The sequence below is a fragment of the Salvelinus fontinalis genome, chromosome 12 (assembly GCF_029448725.1).
Source record: "Salvelinus fontinalis isolate EN_2023a chromosome 12, ASM2944872v1, whole genome shotgun sequence".
Lineage (NCBI taxonomy): Eukaryota > Metazoa > Chordata > Actinopteri > Salmoniformes > Salmonidae > Salvelinus > Salvelinus fontinalis.
Window position 1 is genome coordinate 11,055,802 of NC_074676.1, and position 18,954 is coordinate 11,074,755.

The 18,954-nt window shown below is 41.9% G+C and overlaps 1 protein-coding gene across 6 annotated transcripts; it reads left to right on the top strand.

The window, feature by feature from the left end:
- The first annotated feature begins 216 nt into the window (after window positions 1-216).
- On the top strand, window positions 217-18,763 carry LOC129866781 (basic helix-loop-helix ARNT-like protein 1). 6 transcript variants are annotated; one of them, XM_055939661.1, is made up of 20 exons: window positions 217-426; window positions 4,784-5,145; window positions 5,420-5,499; window positions 10,221-10,273; window positions 10,390-10,537; window positions 10,834-10,854; window positions 11,309-11,347; window positions 11,634-11,791; window positions 11,897-11,976; window positions 12,067-12,159; window positions 12,277-12,394; window positions 12,648-12,797; window positions 15,786-16,032; window positions 16,472-16,578; window positions 16,695-16,845; window positions 17,027-17,115; window positions 17,396-17,504; window positions 17,838-17,925; window positions 18,138-18,228; window positions 18,353-18,763. In XM_055939661.1, the coding sequence occupies exons 4-20, from the start codon at window positions 10,261-10,263 to the stop codon at window positions 18,508-18,510; spliced, it is 1,860 nt and encodes a 619-aa protein (XP_055795636.1). In that variant the 5' UTR covers window positions 217-426; window positions 4,784-5,145; window positions 5,420-5,499; window positions 10,221-10,260; the 3' UTR covers window positions 18,511-18,763. The 6 variants fall into 6 exon arrangements, with proteins under 6 accessions (XP_055795636.1, XP_055795638.1, XP_055795639.1 ...); XM_055939663.1 differs by having other exon boundaries at window positions 4,784-4,951; XM_055939664.1 differs by lacking the exon at window positions 4,784-5,145.
- Window positions 18,764-18,954: the final 191 nt, after the last annotated feature.

Here is an 18,954-nt window from a genome sequence, read left to right on the forward strand (position 1 = left end):
ACTTCATGAACTTTGATCACATGGTTCTTGCATGCGACTTCTAGGTGCAAGTCGGATATTTGTTTTACCCCATAATACAACACACTTTGAAAGGCGGTGACCAACGATGGTCAACGGCTTAACAAAAATGATTCGCTCAAACGCGCCCAATGTTTAAAGTCGGCTGCAATGCCAAATGCGCCCCCTGTGATTTGACAACCACTACGTCCATCATCTTTTCCTGTTCATAAACGTTTTGTGATTGGTGAGAAAAAGGACATGGTGTAGTCCTCCTATACAATTGGTTTAGGAAAAACTAGGTTAGTAGTGCGGCAGTCATAACAGAGGGGAGAAAGTAGGTCACAGACTGAGTACCGTATATCACTGTTTTTTTTGTAACAGAGGGTTCTATCATTGAATGGAGAGGGCCTAGCTGATTTATCTAATGTAAGTACGTCATGTTTTCTTGTGCTTTATGTTCAATATATCGTGATGACAAATGGCTAGTTGGTTAGATAGTCGGTGGAGGTAACTAACGTTAGCTAGCTAGCACAACAACGACTTGTTTTTCCTGGTCATACTGATTTTCTAGAGGGGCATTAGGTAATGTGAGCAACCTAGCTAGCTAGCCCAATACAATAGTAACGTTATCGTGCTGCAGCCCCGCAGCAGTAGGCTGTGACTAAAACTAGCCTGTCACTAAAACCAATACTATCGCCAGCTACCACATACATGTGAACTCCTTTTCTTTCCTAGATTCCTTTCTTTCTTAATTTCCTCTCTACTTGCGGTGGTTAATCTCGACCACATACATGTGAACGCCATGGTTGGGTGAATTCCATTTCAATTCCAGTCAACTCAAAAAGTTAACCAAATTCAAAATGTTCCTAAATGAAAAGCATTCAAGAGAATTTGAATTCTAGTGTACTTACTGAATTTAAATGGAACTGACCCATGTGGCTTAGTTGGTAAAGCCTGGCACTTGTAACTGAAGGGATGTTGGTTCGTTTCCCATGGCGGACCAGCACAGAAAAAAGTGTGAAAATGTATGCACTCACTACTGTAAATTGCATTGGATAAGAGTGTCTGCTAAATGACAATTGTAATTGACCCCAACCCTGGTGAATTCCTCTTTCCTAGATTCCTTTCCTCACTCATGTCATAGATTCCTTTCCTCACTCATGTCATAGATTCCTTTGCTAACTTCCTTTCCTCTACTGGCCATGGTTAATTGCTACCACATACTTGTGGACTGCTTTTCTTTCCTAGATTCCTTTCCTCTCTCCCTTTGTTTCCTCTTTTCCTAGCTTCCTTTCCTAAATTCCTAGCTCCCATTTCTTGTTCTTTTTATTTCCTAGGTAATTTTCCTTGTGCCCTTTCATTCATCCTTTCGTAGCTTTCATTCCTCCTTTCCTAGCTTTCATTCCTCCTTTCCTAGCTTCCTTTCCTTCCAAACCTCCTTTTCCTTGCCTCATCCTTATTTCCCTTTCCTTGTGTTCTTTCCTTTCCTAGCTCCTATACCCTTTCCTTGCTCCCTTTCCAATTTTTGGGGACCACTTTTGGCAGTGGACTCTACTTTCAGAACTACTGGCTAAAAAGTATACAAAAGTACCAGAGAATATTTTAACCACAGTCATTAGAGATGAAAATAAAGTTAGATGAGGGAAAGAAGGGGAGCTTGGAAATGAAGCAAGGAAAGGAATTTGGAGAAATAAAAGGAGTTGTTCACATGTACAGGTTGTGGTAGGGATTAACCACAGCCAGTGGAAAGGAAAGGAATCTAAGAAAGAAAAGGCATTCACATGTATCTGGTAGGGATTAACCACGGCCAGCAGATTGAATTTAATAACTATATTTTGGCAAATCGGATAAGATAAAGCTATATAGTGAACATAAACAGCAACATTTACACATGACAGATACAAATTCTTAGAGGGTATATATCTCTTTAGGGGCTCCCGAGTGGCGCAGCGGTCTAAGACACTGCATCTCAGTGCTAGAGGCTTCACTACAGACCCTGGTTCGATTCCAGGCTGTATCACAACCAGCCGTGATTGGGAGTTCCATAGGGCGGCACACAATTGGCCAAGCATCGTGCGGTTTAGTGTTTGGCCCGGGTAGGCCGTTATTGTAAATAAGATATATATTATTATTATTGTTTTTTAACCCCTTTTCACCTCTTCGGAGGACAAATATATTCGTTTCTTTAAAGCTTTTCTGCTACACATACATACACATTTTACATAAATGGTACTTTTATATAAAGCAGTCACATAACAATAATACATTACCAAACATAAACTTTTTAATCCCAACTCTCAGCCCATCCCAACTCTCAGCCCATCCCACCTATCACCATAGACCACCCTCGTTTGGTTTCCATGTGACATATATTTTTCATAGTTTTTTAACCTTTCTAATCGTATAGGTTCAATAAAACATCTGTAAAACAGATTTGACATTCAGCCTTCTAAGATTACGCAGGAAATACAGTCTTGACTGACATTTAGATAACACTCGCCCACTTTTGGCTCCAATGTTAATCTTATTGTCAACTATTGTACCGAGGTACTTGTACTCCACCTATGCTCTGGTCACCAATGGTGATTTCTTTCGGACCTGATTGCTTCCTAAAGTCTATTCTTTGGTCTTGGTGGCGTTCAGATCTAGGATGTTTTCCTTGTACCAAGGTCAAACTCGTCCACTGTAAACTGAATCATGTAATCAGAATTGGATGTGTCATCGGAGTATTTTATGTATGTTATCTCAGAGCAACTGTCATCTGTACAGAGTGATCCAGTTGAGACGGCTTTCTTTGTGCTGCACTCACTGTTGAATATCACCCATTGTGGTCTATTTGACAATCTCTCTGTTGGTTCTGTTGGTTTTCATATTGTTAAGAGAATTATGTTCTCATGTTGTTTAACCAATTAAATTAAATTAAATTACTCAGTCTGCTATATCAGGATTTGTAGGATACTGATAGAAATAAAAACAGACAGAGGCCCAGTCTACAATAGTCAAATGTTTATTTACGGGAACGTTCTCCTTATCATTTCCGGTACATTGGTCTATATACCTCACATTTCGTCATAAACGTTCCTCCTCCTCTCCGATACAATGGCAACATAGTTCACAAGTCTTCTTCTCATACATTGTCCGCCACCTGTTATACAATCTACTACAAGCCCAAGGTCTCTCCCCTCCCTGGGTGGGGAGACTTCCATCCCTGTTATCAGTTTCACAGTGGTCACAAGCTGTCTGCCACAGTTCCTTGCCTACCAACAGTCCCTCTTTCTTATGGACGAACATTCTTCATCAGACAGGATATAATTCTGTTAGTTATAATTCTGCGTTAAATGTATACATCATTTAGTCATTATTCATAAAATTCCCATAACACATCAACTTTATTTTATTGTCCAGAAGCCAAAGGCACAATCCTAGTCATATTAGCAACCCAGCCCAGTTGTTGCATCTTTAGACCCCCCCCCCCCCCCCCTTCGATGTTTGTTTTAATCTCTGTCACATATGGAACCATTATCAGGTGCTCTGTATAGAATGGTGTTTTCATCCGAATTGCGTTTTGACAAATATTTAAATTGTTTTATTGGCTGCTTCATTACATGAGTTTCATGTTCTGTTAAGAGCATTTCCATAATCTAAATGTGCCTTCTGTCATTCTGAGCACCGTAGGTGGACGCCTTAATGGCTTATGCACCTAATGCATATGGGTCGGGTTAATTTCTGAAATGGCCGTTAAATTAGAATCTTCCCAGTCACATTGTTCGGGGCGCCACATTTTCCTAACGGAAACCCTGGGACATGTTAACCAGCTTAATCGGAGTTTGAGCAGTGTATTTGATTTGGCATGTGCCAGCAGTGCAAGCCTCCTTAACGAGTGACGTGAGTTCGGGGGGAAAAGTAGCCATCATAGAAATGTTCACATACAAACTTTTATATGCCCGAATTCAGAATTAGACTTTCCAAAAATAACATGGTAGAACGTTTATTTTGATTGGTGATTTTTCTGCATGTATCCCATCAGGATTTCAGATGTCCATGTAAACAGGATTATTAGGGAAATTGTTCTTCTTGCAAAGTATGTAAACATTTAAATCAAACTATTTACATAGAGCAGACGCTCTTATCCAAAGTGATTTACTGGAGAAATTAGGGTTAAGTGCCTTGCTCAAGGGCACATCGACAGATTCTTCACCTAGTCGGCTCAGGGATTTGAACTTTTCGGTTACTGGCCCAATGCTCTTAACCTCTAGGCTACCGGCCGCCCCATCGCACAGGTCATGGGTTATACACGCAGTTGAACAGGGGATTATATATTTCCTCTTTCACAGTGCACGTCAAGCCAGTGTTTCTATGTCACATTCTTTTCTATGTGGGCTAGCTATCTATCTAGCTAGCTAGTGTACTGTACCAACCCAACAATGCTGCTTTGTGACACAACTTTGCGAGGTGGGTTTTTGGCTCCCTAAAGTCTGTCAGTTGCCAGTGAGTTGTATATAGGCAGAGTCCAATATTTCCTAGATCTTAGTCATTGTCTGAATGCCAGTGCTTAATTTGGTCATGTTACATTCAAGTAATGCTCCAAACTGCCTTTTTGGATATTGAATATGCTCACAAGTTTATTGAAATGTTCCTGACACTATGGATAATTTCCAAGATATCTGTCAAGAATGTTGGTTGTAAATCCATAAGCCATGGAAAAAGCTTTGTAATGGAACTGCTATACAGTAAACCACTGTCCTCAGTTGCGCTGGGAGCCTTACTGTGATCATCTCCTCAGAGACCATCTCCTCAGAGACCATCTCCTCAGAGACCATCTCCTCAGAGACCATCTCCTCAGAGACCATCTCCTCAGAGACCATCTCCTCAGAGACCATCTCCTCAGAGACCATCTCCTCAGAGACCATCTCCTCAGAGACCATCTCCTCAGAGACCATGTTTTAATCAAGTAAAGGAGGGAAATTACACCGGGCAAAGCTGACTGTTTTGGGCTTCGCGTTGTGCTGATCATGACAGTGTTTTTCCTGGGGCTTTGTCCCACTCTCACAGAAAAGAGACTAACAAGAAGTGCCTTGCTTTTTCAGGCCAGGAGGGAATAACTTTCACAAGCCTGAAGTCTTTTAACAAAAAGGCCCATGAATAGTATGGAAGATTAACAGAATATTATTCTACATCAACAGTATGCCTATGCTCTGCATCACTTCTGATTTAATGATAGCCTAAATATCCATATTATACATATGTGATTTTAATATGAAATAGGGGGCATTTTTGTTTTTTTACTGTGAAATTGCTTCTATGTTACTGTCCTTGATTTTCCAACATAGTATTGCGTGAGTTTCTGTGATGTGTAACCTAGGATGTTAGGATTACTGCCGTAGTCAGACCACATCTGACAGTCCTCTTCTCTGTACAGGTAGAGCACATAGCTCAGTGTCTCAGAGAAGGAATACCAGACGAACCAACCAGGAGGCATCTCCCCCCATCTCAAACTAAGTAAACACTCACTAGCAGAGGCTTGGAACTCGCCACCCAACGAGTCATCCTTAGATCACCTGACAGACGGTGACGAGAAGATTACACACAAGCACACGTTGCCCTTAAGATACCTTTTTGAACCTGATTGAGGCAGCCTCGTAGGTAGGTTAATTCGTCAAAAGCCCTGTGGTGTGATTAGAGCACTCCCCTGGTTGAGGACAGAAGCCGAGATGATGAGCTTTGGCCTGGCCTCTGTTTGCTTTTATATACTGACTCAACACTTTGTTAGAGTTGCATAAGTGCCACTGATGTGTTGAAAGGTGCTAGGTGGGTCAGTTTAGGTGAGGTATGATGTACATTTGAGGTTTGTTAGGATGCAGAACGCACTGTAGGCCCGTTTTTGATAAGAAGGCGACCGCCATTGGATTTATTTTGATGCAGTCAGACAATGGCCCTTCACTGTCCATTCTTTACCCTCTGAGATCCATTAGTAATCCAGACATGTCCTAGATGGCATTTTTTTCTTGCGGTATCCTGGCAACCAGTCTAGTCTGTAGCAGAGCCCGTGTGTGTGTGCGTGCATGCGCACAGTGTAAAATTCACTCTTTATTCTCACAAGGACGGCAAACTTGACTTAATTGTTTGAAGCAATGAAATGTAAAAAGATGAGCTATGATTTAGAATTAACATACCGTAAAGCTTAAATTAATAACCCGTGCATTTATTTACTTTAATCAATACAACCAACGCTTATTAGAGACCGGATTCTATTAGAGCCAGGTGTCTATTTCCCTAATGCACACAGCTTTTGCTCAATAAAATGTAGAAGACTCCCACACTGTTTGTGACCGTTATGACCACTATAAGCATTATACACTGAACAAAAATATAACGTGTTGGTCCGATGTTTCATGAGCTGAAATAAAAGATCCCAGAAATGTTAGATGCGCACAGAAAGCTTATTTCTTTCAAATTTGTTTACATCCCTATTAGTGAGCATTTCTCCTTTGCCAAGATAATCCATCCACATGACAGGTGTGGCATATCAAGAAGCTGATTAAACTGCATTATCATTACACAGGTGCGACTTGTGCTAGGAACAATAAAAGGCCACTCTAAAATGTGCGGTTTTGTCACAACACAATGCCACATATGTCTCAAGTTTTGGTGGAGAGTGCAATTGGCATGCTGACTGTAGAAATGTCCACCAGAGCTGTTGCCAGAGAATTTAATGTTAATTTATCTACCATAAGCCACCTCCAATGTCGATTTTAGAGAATTTGGCAGTAATTCCAACCAACCTCACAACTGCAGACCAAGTGTAACCACGCCAGCCTAGGACCTTCACATCCGGCTTCTTCACTTGCGGGATCATCTGAGACTAGCTCCCCGGACAGCTGATGAAACTGTAGGTTTTCACAACCGAAGGATTTCTACACAAACTGTCAAACAGTCTCAGGGAAGCTTGTCGTCCTTAAGAGTGTCTTAACCGACTTCAGTGGGCAAATGCTCACCTTCGATGGCCACTGGCATGCTGGAGAAGTGCTCTTCACGGATTAATCCCGGTTTCAACTGTACCGGGTGTATGGCGTCGTGTGGGCGAGCGGTTTGCTGACGTCAACGTTGTGAACAGAGTGCCCCATGGTGATAGTGGGATTATGGTTGGGCATGCATAAGCTACGGACAGCAAATACAATTGCATTTTATCGATGACAATTTGAATGCACAGATATACTGTGACATGATCCTGAGGCCCATTGTTGTGCCATTCATCCGTCGCCATCACCATGTTTCAGCATGATAATGCACGGCCCCATGCCGCAAGGATCTGTACACAATTCCTGGAAGCTGAAAATCTGTTGTTCCATTGTCCAAATACTCACCAGACATGTCACCCATTGAGCATGTTTGGGATGCTTTGGATTGATGTGTACGACAGCGTTTTCCAGTTCCTGCCAATAACCAGCAACTTCGCACAGCCATTGAAGAGGAATGGGACAACATTCCACAGGCCACAATCAACAGCCTGATCAACTCTGTGAAGCATTGCGCTCAACCTTTGGCTCTCCCGAGTCCCATCGATGTATCTCCCCTACGGACAAGACTACGTTCGAATTTGATATCCCGAAATTGGGGAGAAATTGGGGAGAAAAATGGGAAGAATGCGAAGATGTTGCGCTGCATGAGGCAAAGGGTGGTCACACCAGATACTGACTGGATTTCTGATTCACGCCCCTACCTTGTGTGAATTTCTTTTTAAGGTATCTTTGACCAGCAGATGCATATCTGTATTCCCAGTCATGTGAAATCCCATGGTTAGAGCCTATTGAATTTCTTTCAATTTACTGATTTTCCTTATGAACTGTAACTCAGCAAAATCTTTGAAGTTGGGGTGCAACTTTGGTTTTAGAAGTTCGGAGGAGTCATAACCTGGCGGGGGATCTGGTGGTCCTCCCTCAGAATTTTTGGGGCATGTAAAGCTCATTTCCTGCATTTCTACACAATCTAATATGACCATTTTGGGGTAACTTTTATTGTAAATAAGAATAGCATATGTTCAGGGCCTAAAATGAACACCCACCACCTGCCAAATGTGTGTCGCTTTTGACATTGGTGGGTAAGATGTCTATTTCACTAGTCACGTTGGCTGGTGTTCGCGGCTCCACAGTGCAAGCATTTCACTCGCCTTTGTGAACATAAATAGTCAAGTATGATCACATTTTATAGCTGTTTCAAAGCTTCTGCCGTTTTCGTTTCATAGCTGGTAAATTTAATCGCACAGTCAAAGAACAACGAATCTTATGGAGCCTATCCCACCTCGCGCTGCATCCCTGGCTGGGGGCTTTGCGGACATGAAGATCTGAGTGAAAGATTCATTTTTAGAGGTGCAGGCATAAATGTTTATCAAATTTACTTTAAACAAAATTCTGCTGAAGTGAGACTTTGTCCTTGTGTTTCTTGGCTATTTACATTGTTTTGTTCACAAGCTAGGTTGTTTTTCAATGTTTGAGATTCAACTGCTAGGGAAGAGAAGACCGCTGCTACTAGTCAGACTCAATCTCACAGGCACAAACATGACTCGAGTCACATTACCATGGTAACCTCCCGCCCTTAAAGGGGCAGGTGAAAATGTTGCTTCATCTGATATTTTGGCTAAAAGACTTGATGTCACAAAAAATGAAATGAACTTAAACAATATACCACATTACTTCTAGTAACACATTTATTGTTTTAGAAACATTACAAAGCATGCTCATCCATTTATTTATTTTTTTGTGTGTTGCAGGGGAAAAAAAGTTTTGACTGGTAAAAAAATCAGAATGGCTGGTAGATTTTTAAGTCCACCTGCCACAGGAACATTCTTTGGTTTCAGGTGTGTTAGGCCAAGACCAGAGTGACAACCAACAGTACGGCAGACTGTTGGTTTTACATGTTTTGTGTCATTGGGAAAAGCCAATGATACAGTTTGACTAGAGGTTTTTCATTCTTTGAAGCTTCTGGCTTGTTCAGTGTTTGTTGCACAGATAGAATAAAGTGTTGTATATGCGAAAGTTCACCTCAGTGCCGTCAGACTGGTTTTTCCTGTTTGCCTGACCTGCTGAGACCCCTGTCACCATCTGATCCTGCTCAGAGGAGGCATGACAAAGAATTGCCTTGGTGTAGATTTATACATTTATATTATCCAAGAACAGAATCAATGGTTCATTTACTGAATTCACCATTATTCCCAGATCCCAGACTGTAGCCTGTCATCAACTCAAGATGGAACTTTGTATCCATTCACTGATTGTTATAATATACTGCAAAATTCACCTGGGCTCCATAGACTGGTCTTCCCTAGCTGTCTGACCCTGCTTTGACACCTGTCACCACCTGATCCTGCTAAGACATGATGAACATACTGTATTTAGTGTTGTGTACTGAATGCACCATGGCAATGAAGCCTGTGGAGCTGTTTTATACCGTGTCCGTGTAAAAAGTAGGGAAATAGCTAGGGAAACGGACAAATCAATGTTACATTGCTATACTGACTTTTATTAGGGCAAAAATAACATCTAACTTTTGGCTAGCTTTTTAATGGTACATCAACTGGCAAAAACGAGCCGTTACATGTCAGTTACACTACTAGCTCAGCACTGGGAATAAATGTTTTTTTTCTGTTAAGTCAAACAGCATTTACCTTGCCAGCTACATCAGTCAAATAAAGAGTAGCCAGTTTCTGCTCTGCTTGCTTTTACAACTCAGAGAAAAAGCACAACACACAAAGCCCTCACCTGTTCGCACTTGCTGTGGCTGAAACCACCAAACAGCCTACCTGACCGCTCTGAGGCGCCCGCATGGTCCTAAAGTAGGGGCATTTCTGAATGTGGGGGTTCATGTCACCCCCCTGTCCCCAGTAAAAGTTGCTTTTTTATATTTTTGTAAAGTGTAATAACAAATCCATCCCAGATCAAACTTGCAAAGACTAGGTTGCCTATCATATACACCCCAGATTTTGCACTTCAGCACCATAAATTTGACGTTTTCTTTTTAGTGGCACTATGGCTAGCAATGATGACAGAATAAAATAAAGTTTTTAATGCATATGACTGTGGGAATATCAGACATGTGTCGATGGTAACCTCGTAAACAATTCATTTAGAACCGGAGTTTTATTTGAAACAGGCATTTTATTTGCTGAAATGTGTGCCAATGTTCAGCTATTAAAGTTTTACGGTATACACTTTTTTTTCATCCAGAGCAATTGCAAATGGATGGAAGGAAATTCCAGAAGCTGTAATGAACATTTGTGGTGAGCGAGATCCCTTTTGTGCCTTGCTTTGTCCGGCATTTTTCTTGAATTCCATTTGAATGATCCTTCCTCAAAATAGTACAAGTTAGTAACTCTAATTCATATTTCTGTTTCAGATGATCTAATGGCAGACCAAAGGATGGACATTACCTCTACAATGAATGAGTTCATGTCCCCCAGCTCCAGCGACCTGATCAGCAGCTCCGTCAACACCCCAGGCATGGACTACACCCGCAAGAGAAAGGGCAGCACCTCCGACTACCAGTAAGCATCCCCATCACCACACTGTGGCCCACTCAGTCCCTGTGCAGTCTCCCACCACAGTCAGTGCTGGAGATGATGGGTTCACTGAATTCTAAAGCTATGAATTAATAATTAACCCAACCCACTTACTTTGCACATTTTCTCTGAAATATAGCAGGCAATCTGCAAAAATAAATATTTTAGGGTATTGTGCTATATTGACTAATTTGTATGTCTGCTCAGTAGTTTTCCTGCAATCTGTCATTGATCCACATTCATCTGACAACGGAATGATTAACGCATTATTTTCTTTGCAGAATTGATGGATTTTCTTTCGAGTAAGTATGTTTCATTTTTTACCTTTGGTTGCAGTTAGCTGTTTTGGATAAATACTTTGAATATTAAAGGTTTGGAAACAGGACTTGTAGACAGAACTATTGCTAGGAAGGGTTGATGATGGCATCCGATTAACTTCCACAGCGATAGCAATGTGGATACAGACAAGGATAAACTTAGGTGAGAATTTTTGCAGCAAAAGGCATGAATTACCCTACAGTGAGGCTTATTTATTTTATTTATTACATGTAACTGGTTCTATATTGTACAGGGGAGGCATAGATGTTGAGAGTATAGGGCTGTGAATGGACTTGTACCATTTACATAACCTATGTGGACCAGTGGTGAATGGGATGCAGACACATAAGGGGTTGTTATTGTAACAGGACCCATGTTGTGTGATTGGTGCAAGACAGTTTCCACTAAAACGTGTCTCCTTTTTCCCCCTTCTTCCAGGGAGTGTGGTGATCACCAGGGCCGGATAAAAAATGCCAGGTACCCAGACTCATTCCTGAATCCTCATGGTTCACTTTTAAAAGTCTCTGTCGGCAGCTACGCATGGTGTTTCTAGTGACCTGGCAAGCGGTTGAACTCCAGGATCAAATATATTCTAATCTCTCTTGCAGGGTGAATTGAATGCTCCTTTTTATTATTATTAGAGACAGAGAAAGCTTTGTGTCCCATTGATGAATAGGCACTTTATGTAGTCTATAGATTGCACTGTGTAACAGAAGGACTAGGAGTTGTTCTGACTGTTTGCTTACTGCTACACTGCCAATAGGGAGGCACACAGTCAGATTGAGAAGCGGCGCAGGGACAAGATGAACTGCTTCATAGACGAGCTGGCGGCACTAGTCCCTACCTGCAACGTTATGTCCCGCAAGCTGGACAAACTCACGGTCCTACGCATGGCTGTCCAGCATATGAAGACATTAAGAGGTGCGATGGAGACAGAGACAGCAGGCAAATTATCACTGGACATCAAAGAGGAGGGAGAAGTTGTGACTTGAGAATTCAATGACAATTGTTTGTGTTTTTCTACAGGAGCAGCAAACCCTTACACAGAGGCGAACTACAAGCCGTCTTTCCTGTCCGATGATGAACTGAAGCACTTAATATTGAGGGTAGGTTCAAGCCCTTTAACTCCTTTGCTAAGTTGCTCTCTGGGTGAGCCTGACGACATAAGCCTCAATGTTTTGTGTGTCTTCCTTTAGGCTGCTGACGGCTTTCTGTTTGTTGTTGGATGTGATCGTGGGAAGATCCTTTTTGTCTCGGAGTCAGTTTACAAGATCCTCAACTATTGCCAGGCACGTCTCCATTCCTGTCAAATGTCCTACTGTTCTACTGTAATTCATGTTGTACTATACCAGACCAAATCTGAGCTCACAAATGCTAATTGACTTTGGAAATCTCCCTTTCCTCAGAATGACCTAATTGGCCAGAGTCTGTTTGATTACCTGCATCCTAAAGACATCGCCAAAGTCAAGGAGCAACTGTCGTCATCAGATACAGCACCTCGGGAGCGGCTCATTGATGCCAAAAGTAAACTCTCCCTCCTGTCATGTCAGACCCTGTCCTCATAAGGGCAGGTCAAGTCAGGAAAGTAGTCTGACACGGGGTGAAAGTCAATACAGCATTGTCTCATTAAATACTGTATGCCAATTACCTGGCAGTTTACCTGCGATATTAAGTATATAAACATTGCATATAAGATTATAATGCTTTTAACATTATATACACGTTATTGGGAATGATTAGCTCACAATGTTCAGCAGACGTAATTGTTCTCCCTCAGCCGGTCTACCAGTTAAGACAGACATCACCCCTGGGCCATCTCGACTGTGCTCCGGGGCCAGACGCTCGTTCTTCTGCCGAATGAAGTGTAACCGGCCCTACGTCAAAACAGAGGACAAGGACTTCCCCTCCACCTGCTCCAAAAAGAAAGGTACCCATCTCAAGGTCTAGGCCGGCCTCCTTCCCTGATACCTTTATTTCGGTACTTATAAACCTGGCATCACAGATTATTATCATCATACTAGCATTACAATTAGAGTACAGGATGTATGCTTCCCTATGTACCAAGTGGCTTGGCTAATAAACAATATGCTTATTTTAGAACTTCAAGTGAAACTATTGAGGTTTTTAAACTACCTTGTTACTTTTTTTCTTTTTTTTTAACCTCTCGTTTTAGACTCGACATGTCAATGTATGGCTTATACATGCAAACTAAACCATCTGCAGTCCTCTCCCAGCCGAGAAAGGCAAAAAATGATTGCATTCTAACCTGGCATCATTTAGTGCACAAGATCTGCGCGCTCGTTCCTGTCACGTGGAGCAGGGATAGTTAGATCTATTAGACATTGGTAGTAGTTTAATTTCTCTTTCAACGCGTATCTCTGGAAACCAAGAAGAAAATGATGTGCACTGAAGCCAGACATACATTAGAAGATAATTCATTGTCAGCCAGATCAGAAACACTATGCTCACAACCTGTATATCGTAAATGGTGTCACTGGTGTACTGTGTTAGTATAGTGTTGCACCCTGTAGTGAAACTTTTTGGTACTTTTTTGATACTAGAACATGAAACGGTTCGGTAATATCATTTTTGGTACTTCTGTCAAGTCTCACGTCACATACGGATTGAGAGGATCGAGTCTCTAGTAATTTGTTGGAGTCTTCTCAAGGAGGCAGTTGTAAGCAGTGGCGTAAAAATACTTTAAAGTACTACTTGGGTACTTTTTGGGGGTATCTGTACTTTACTATTTGTATTTTTTACAACTTTTACTTCACAACATTCCTACAGAAAATGATGTACTTTTTACTCCATACATTTTCCCTGACACCCAAAAGTACTTGTTACATTTTGAATGCTTAGCAGGACAGGAAAATAGTCTAGTCTAAATCACACACTTATCAAGAGAACATCCCTGGTCATCGCTATTGCCTCCACTCTGCCGGAATCACTAAACAGATGCTTAGTTTCTAAATTCTGTCTAAGTGTTGGAGCATGCCCCTGGCTTTCCATAAATGTATTTCAAAAATGAATTAATATAAGCAATTTGAAATTTATTTATACTGGGTGACTTTCACGTTTACTTGAGTCATTTTCTATTAAGGTATCTTTTACTCAAGTGTAACAATAGGGTACTTTTTCCGCCACTGTTTGTAAGCTAGCCAGGCTACTTATGCATGCAGCTGACACAGCGCGAGCAGTGATGCCAATTTAGCAATTTTGTTGCTAGATTTAGCAACTTTTCAGACTACCCTGGCAACTTTTTTTCAAACGGCACCTAGAAACAAATTTAGGAAAAAATATATATATATATTTTGAACTTTTAGCAACTTTTGAAAGGTGACGCAAATGCTAAAATGCACGCATTTTCCCTCTAAATGACACAAAAACTATTTTCTTTCTGTCACACACTCGGTCACAACACACGTGCCTGGCTGCAAAAGTGCATTGTGCGTGACGTCAGCAGCAGGCGCTCAGCTCGTTCCCAGGCAGCAGCAGGCCAGCAGCAATTTCAGAGAATTGCACATCATTGTTGGCTGACTGCAGCAGCAGTAGTACGGGTGCGACGAGGCAAACCCAATGAATGTAGTTGGTCACGAATGTTTGATCTTGAACAGAACTTACAACATCAATCAACATGTCTCAATCAAAATTGTACAGCCAGAAGAACAGAAAAGAGTGGGAGTCTGTACCTGAACAAATGTCAAATCATATTTTTCGATGAGATGGCCAGTCAATTTGAGTAACGTTATTGTGTATTCTACGTAATAATCACGCAATGACATCACAACACCATTTAGCAACAAATCAACCTGCCTCTAGCAACTTAACCTGAAAATGAGTTGGCAACACTGAGCGCGAGACACTTTTGAGAAGCAAGCGAGAGGAGAGAAAATGGCAACAGCATGGCTTCTAACGAAAATATCATACCTTCACGCCCACAGCTTGTTGACTAAACTGGCTCTAGAAGCAAACTATGGGAATATTTTGTTTACAGAGCAGATGATTAGGACCAGCCCACCGAAACCACTAGGCAAAAGGTGTTACAAAGCAGTGCGGTGCAAGAGCGGTTTAGTTCCAAAACGTTAAAAAAGCTACGTTAATCTTCTATCAACTAAATTGGAATTATTGAGTGACAATGGCATGAACGTATATTCAGCATGACATTCATGTGAGCATTATAATATGATAACAACCCAAAAGTAATGTGAAATGCATTCATAACTTAGCTATGACCACAATATATTTAGACTATTTTGCGTTTGTCTGGGCTTTCTAGCAGTAGCCAGCCAGTAGCCCTGGGCGGAGCATTGCACCCTGGGAGTCGAAATTCATTAGCATCATTAACACACTGAATCTGTTAAGCTCAAAGTCTTGGAGAATAGATACTATCAAAAACAAATAATTTGATTAAAAAATATATTTTACTGCTTATACAATACACTCCTACCATGTATTCATTACATACTGTTTGATACAGTTGTCAATGGGGATATCCAACAAGGAAAACCATTATGTAGTGTAAAAGCATCAAAACACTAAAGACAACATGACGTGATGACGTACAGAATTGTGCACAGTTTTCGGCACCCTTTTAGTGCTCTTGAGTGGTACTTTCAGAACTACTGGCTTAAAAGTATACAAAACCTCTTCAATTTAAAAAAAAAATTGCTGCCATTTAGTAAGCAAAGCTGTGCAGGTTATGCAAATGTCCAGCGAAGCCCTCATTGAATATTTCAGTGCTTAACAATATTTGATCTACCACTGATTTCAGATGGCTGGTTTTACTTGTTTGCTTAGCTTGTGGTTTTGTCATTAAATCAGTCATTTAGACTTGACTTAAAGTCATGGACCACCCGTAAACAGAACCATTGTATGGGAGGAAATATATTTACAATGTTTATTTTTCTACCTACAGCCGACCGCAAGAGCTTCTGCACGATCCACAGTACTGGCTACCTGAAGAGCTGGCCGCCCACCAAGATGGGCCTGGACGATGACAACGAGCCCGACAACGAGGGCTGTAACCTCAGCTGCCTGGTGGCCATCGGCCGGCTGCATCCCCACATCGTCCCCCAGCCCTCCCACGAGGACATCCGCGTCAAACCCACCGACTATGTCTCCCGCCACGCCATCGACGGGAAGTTTGTCTTTGTTGACCAGAGGTATGATGATGGAGTTTATATCTTCATTTTACTATGACATTGTTGGTTTAGGATTAGATGTGAGCTAGTTGTTCATCAAGTTGGCCAAGAAAACACACATTCTAGAAGTATGGTTTAAACTAATATGTGAAGAGGCAACAAATCGTCTGTAAATTTCTCCCCTTCAACCACCCTTCACCCAAAATTAGCCTATGTACATAGGCTCGTCAAGGCAGTATTCAGCCTCTGTATATTTTATGAATTAATCTCCTGCTCACAGCTTGACACCTCACAGGCCATTATTACTCATGGTGATAATTTAAACTATCATAAAAATATCTGTGAACTGATTAATGTTCATAGTAAATGCTCCGGTGCCATTTTAAAGGCTCTTCAGTGTTCTCTTCTCAAAAACAAAGAACAGCACAGATAAGAAACTCTATCTTTCCTCTCTATTCAGGGCTACAGCCATTCTTGCATACTTACCCCAGGAGCTTCTTGGCACCTCTTTTTACGAGTATTTCCATCAGGATGATATTGGCCACCTGGCAGAATGTCACAGACAAGGTATTGGATCAACTGTCTGACGTGACAACATTAATTTGTGATTTACATCTTACTATATTTAGTCACCACATTTTGTTCTGTGATCTTACATCCTGGGTATCTTGTGTTTTTAACAGTGCTTCAGATGAGAGAAAAGATCAACACAAACTGTTATAAGTTCAAGATTAAAGATGGCTCCTTCATCACTCTGCGAAGCCGCTGGTTCAGTTTCATGAATCCCTGGACCAAAGAGGTGGAGTACATTGTCTCCACAAACACAGTGGTCTCGTAAGTCCCCCTTCTCTCTACCGCCCTATTTATGACAAAGTTTACATTGGAAAAAATACTCTTAACTGTTCATGTATCATTGGGGCTCCATTGATTGTATTAGAGCTAACTGGCAGTACGTGGATGTACTGTTTTTGTACTTGAAACTGGTCCTGATGTTGCTGTGTGACTCCATCTCTAGGTGCAGTATGCTGGATGGTGCAGACTCCAGCTATCCTCAGTCTGCCGTCTCTCCCACTGGCTCTATGGACAGTGTGCTGACGTCAGAAGGTGACATTTATTGAGTGATGCGAAAGAAGGCATGCTTTTCTACATATCAGAGGGGCTTCCTTTAGGGCTTTGGAACAAGATCTGAGATTTGTCAGCTGATTCTCTCTGTACGCAAAGATGCATGCTATAATGAATAGCTTTCTTTGATTAAATGTACTGTATCTACGTGTACGAAATGACAAAACATCTGATCTTGTAGCAAGACTATAGGAGTGTTGGATCAAATGTAATGATCAGTCAGTCTAGGAGCAGTCAGTGTGATTGATATGTTTGATTGCAGGTGGAGGGAGACGGGCCCTTCAGACGGTGCCAGGCATCCCCGGGGGAACACGTGCAGGTGCCGGTAAGATCGGTCGCATGATCGCAGAGGAGGTGATGGAGACTCAGAGGTGAGAGATGGAGAGAGTGAAGGCAGAAAATGGATGACAGGTTGTTAATAGCTGTAGAACCAAAAGAATAACACCCAGACCATAAAGCCTGTCTTGTTCGGTGATTTACTTTTCTGTACACATCCCTTCGCGGGCAAATTCAGACTCCCTTTATCAAAGGGACTCCCTTTATGCACCCTTTATCAAAAAAGTGACGGGCTTTGCAAATGAGTCTGTTCAGTTGGGCTATGTCAGCTATGATGAATTACCTGGAGCAGAAGGTTTATCAGCTGAACTGTTCACACTGTCTCAGAGCCCTAGTCTAATGGCACTGTCTGTTCTTCTCTCTGCCAGGACCCGAGGCTCAACCCCCTCCAGCTGTGGCTCTAGCCCCCTGAACATCAGCACCCCTCCTCCAGACTGCTCTCCAGGAGGCAAGCGAGTGAGTCTGAGGGAGACACACGATAAAGAATATTGGGATGGTTGAAAGATTACTTTTTATTTTTTTCAATTGCACTGTCTGGCACTGATTTTTAATTGGGTGGATCTTGTGCTTGATCCAGTATTGTCTGTTGCTTCCTTAGTTAGGCCTGTGTCCTGTGGTTGAAAGCTGATCTTTTATGTAGACCACCACTGACCTATTTGTTCTGGCAGATTCAAAATGGAACGCCAGACCTTCCGTCGGCAGGGACGCTACCAGGACCCGACACCATTGGATACCCATACTCCAACCAGTCTATTATGAGTAAGTAGCTGTGCACACAAAGGTAACATGTTCTAAGAATTTCAAACACTGAATCCTGCCCATTTCAAGTAAAACCAAATAAAAGTGTGACTGACTACAGCATTTTCCTTCAACACCCCTCCAGGTGACAACTCGCACCTCAGCATTGACATCATGGACGAACCAGGCTCCAGCAGCCCCAGTAACGACGAGGCAGCCATGGCTGTGATCATGAGTCTCCTAGAGGCTGATGCAGGCCTTGGTGGCCCTGTAGACTTCAGTGACTTACCCTGGCCCTTGTGAGGACAGCCCCAGCAGGGCTGTTGGAATCCTTGGTCTAAGGCCCACATAACCATGCTAGTGAACTACAGCGGGACTGGTACAGGATGATTCAGTTAGCATTATCCTAACGGGGATTTCTATATTGAAGACATGTCTTGATGCTTTTACACTACATAATGGTTTTCCTTGTTGGATATCCCCATTGACTAAATGGTAGGAGTGTATGGTATCAGTAGTAAAATATTTTTTTAATTAAAGTTTGAGCTTAACAGATGCAGTGTGTTAATGAATAAGTAGTATCCATATTTAAAATGTTCTAAACAATCCGAGGGTGGTTGAGTGAGTCATTCAGGGTATTGCATGTGATGGAAGCAATTCGTCACATTTATTTCAGATTTGCTCCATTGAACCTATTGGTGCAGTGCTGGGATATTTTTATCATGTTGCCATCCAGTGGCAGAAACA

Bases quoted from the DNA above. Each gene is read 5' to 3' on its own strand.
- LOC129866781 (XM_055939661.1), top strand. The intron at 12,160-12,276 runs GCACGTCTCCAT...CCCTTTCCTCAG, and splicing joins AGATCCTCAACTATTGCCAG to AATGACCTAATTGGCCAGAG. The intron at 16,033-16,471 runs GTATGATGATGG...CTCTCTATTCAG, and splicing joins TTTGTCTTTGTTGACCAGAG to GGCTACAGCCATTCTTGCAT.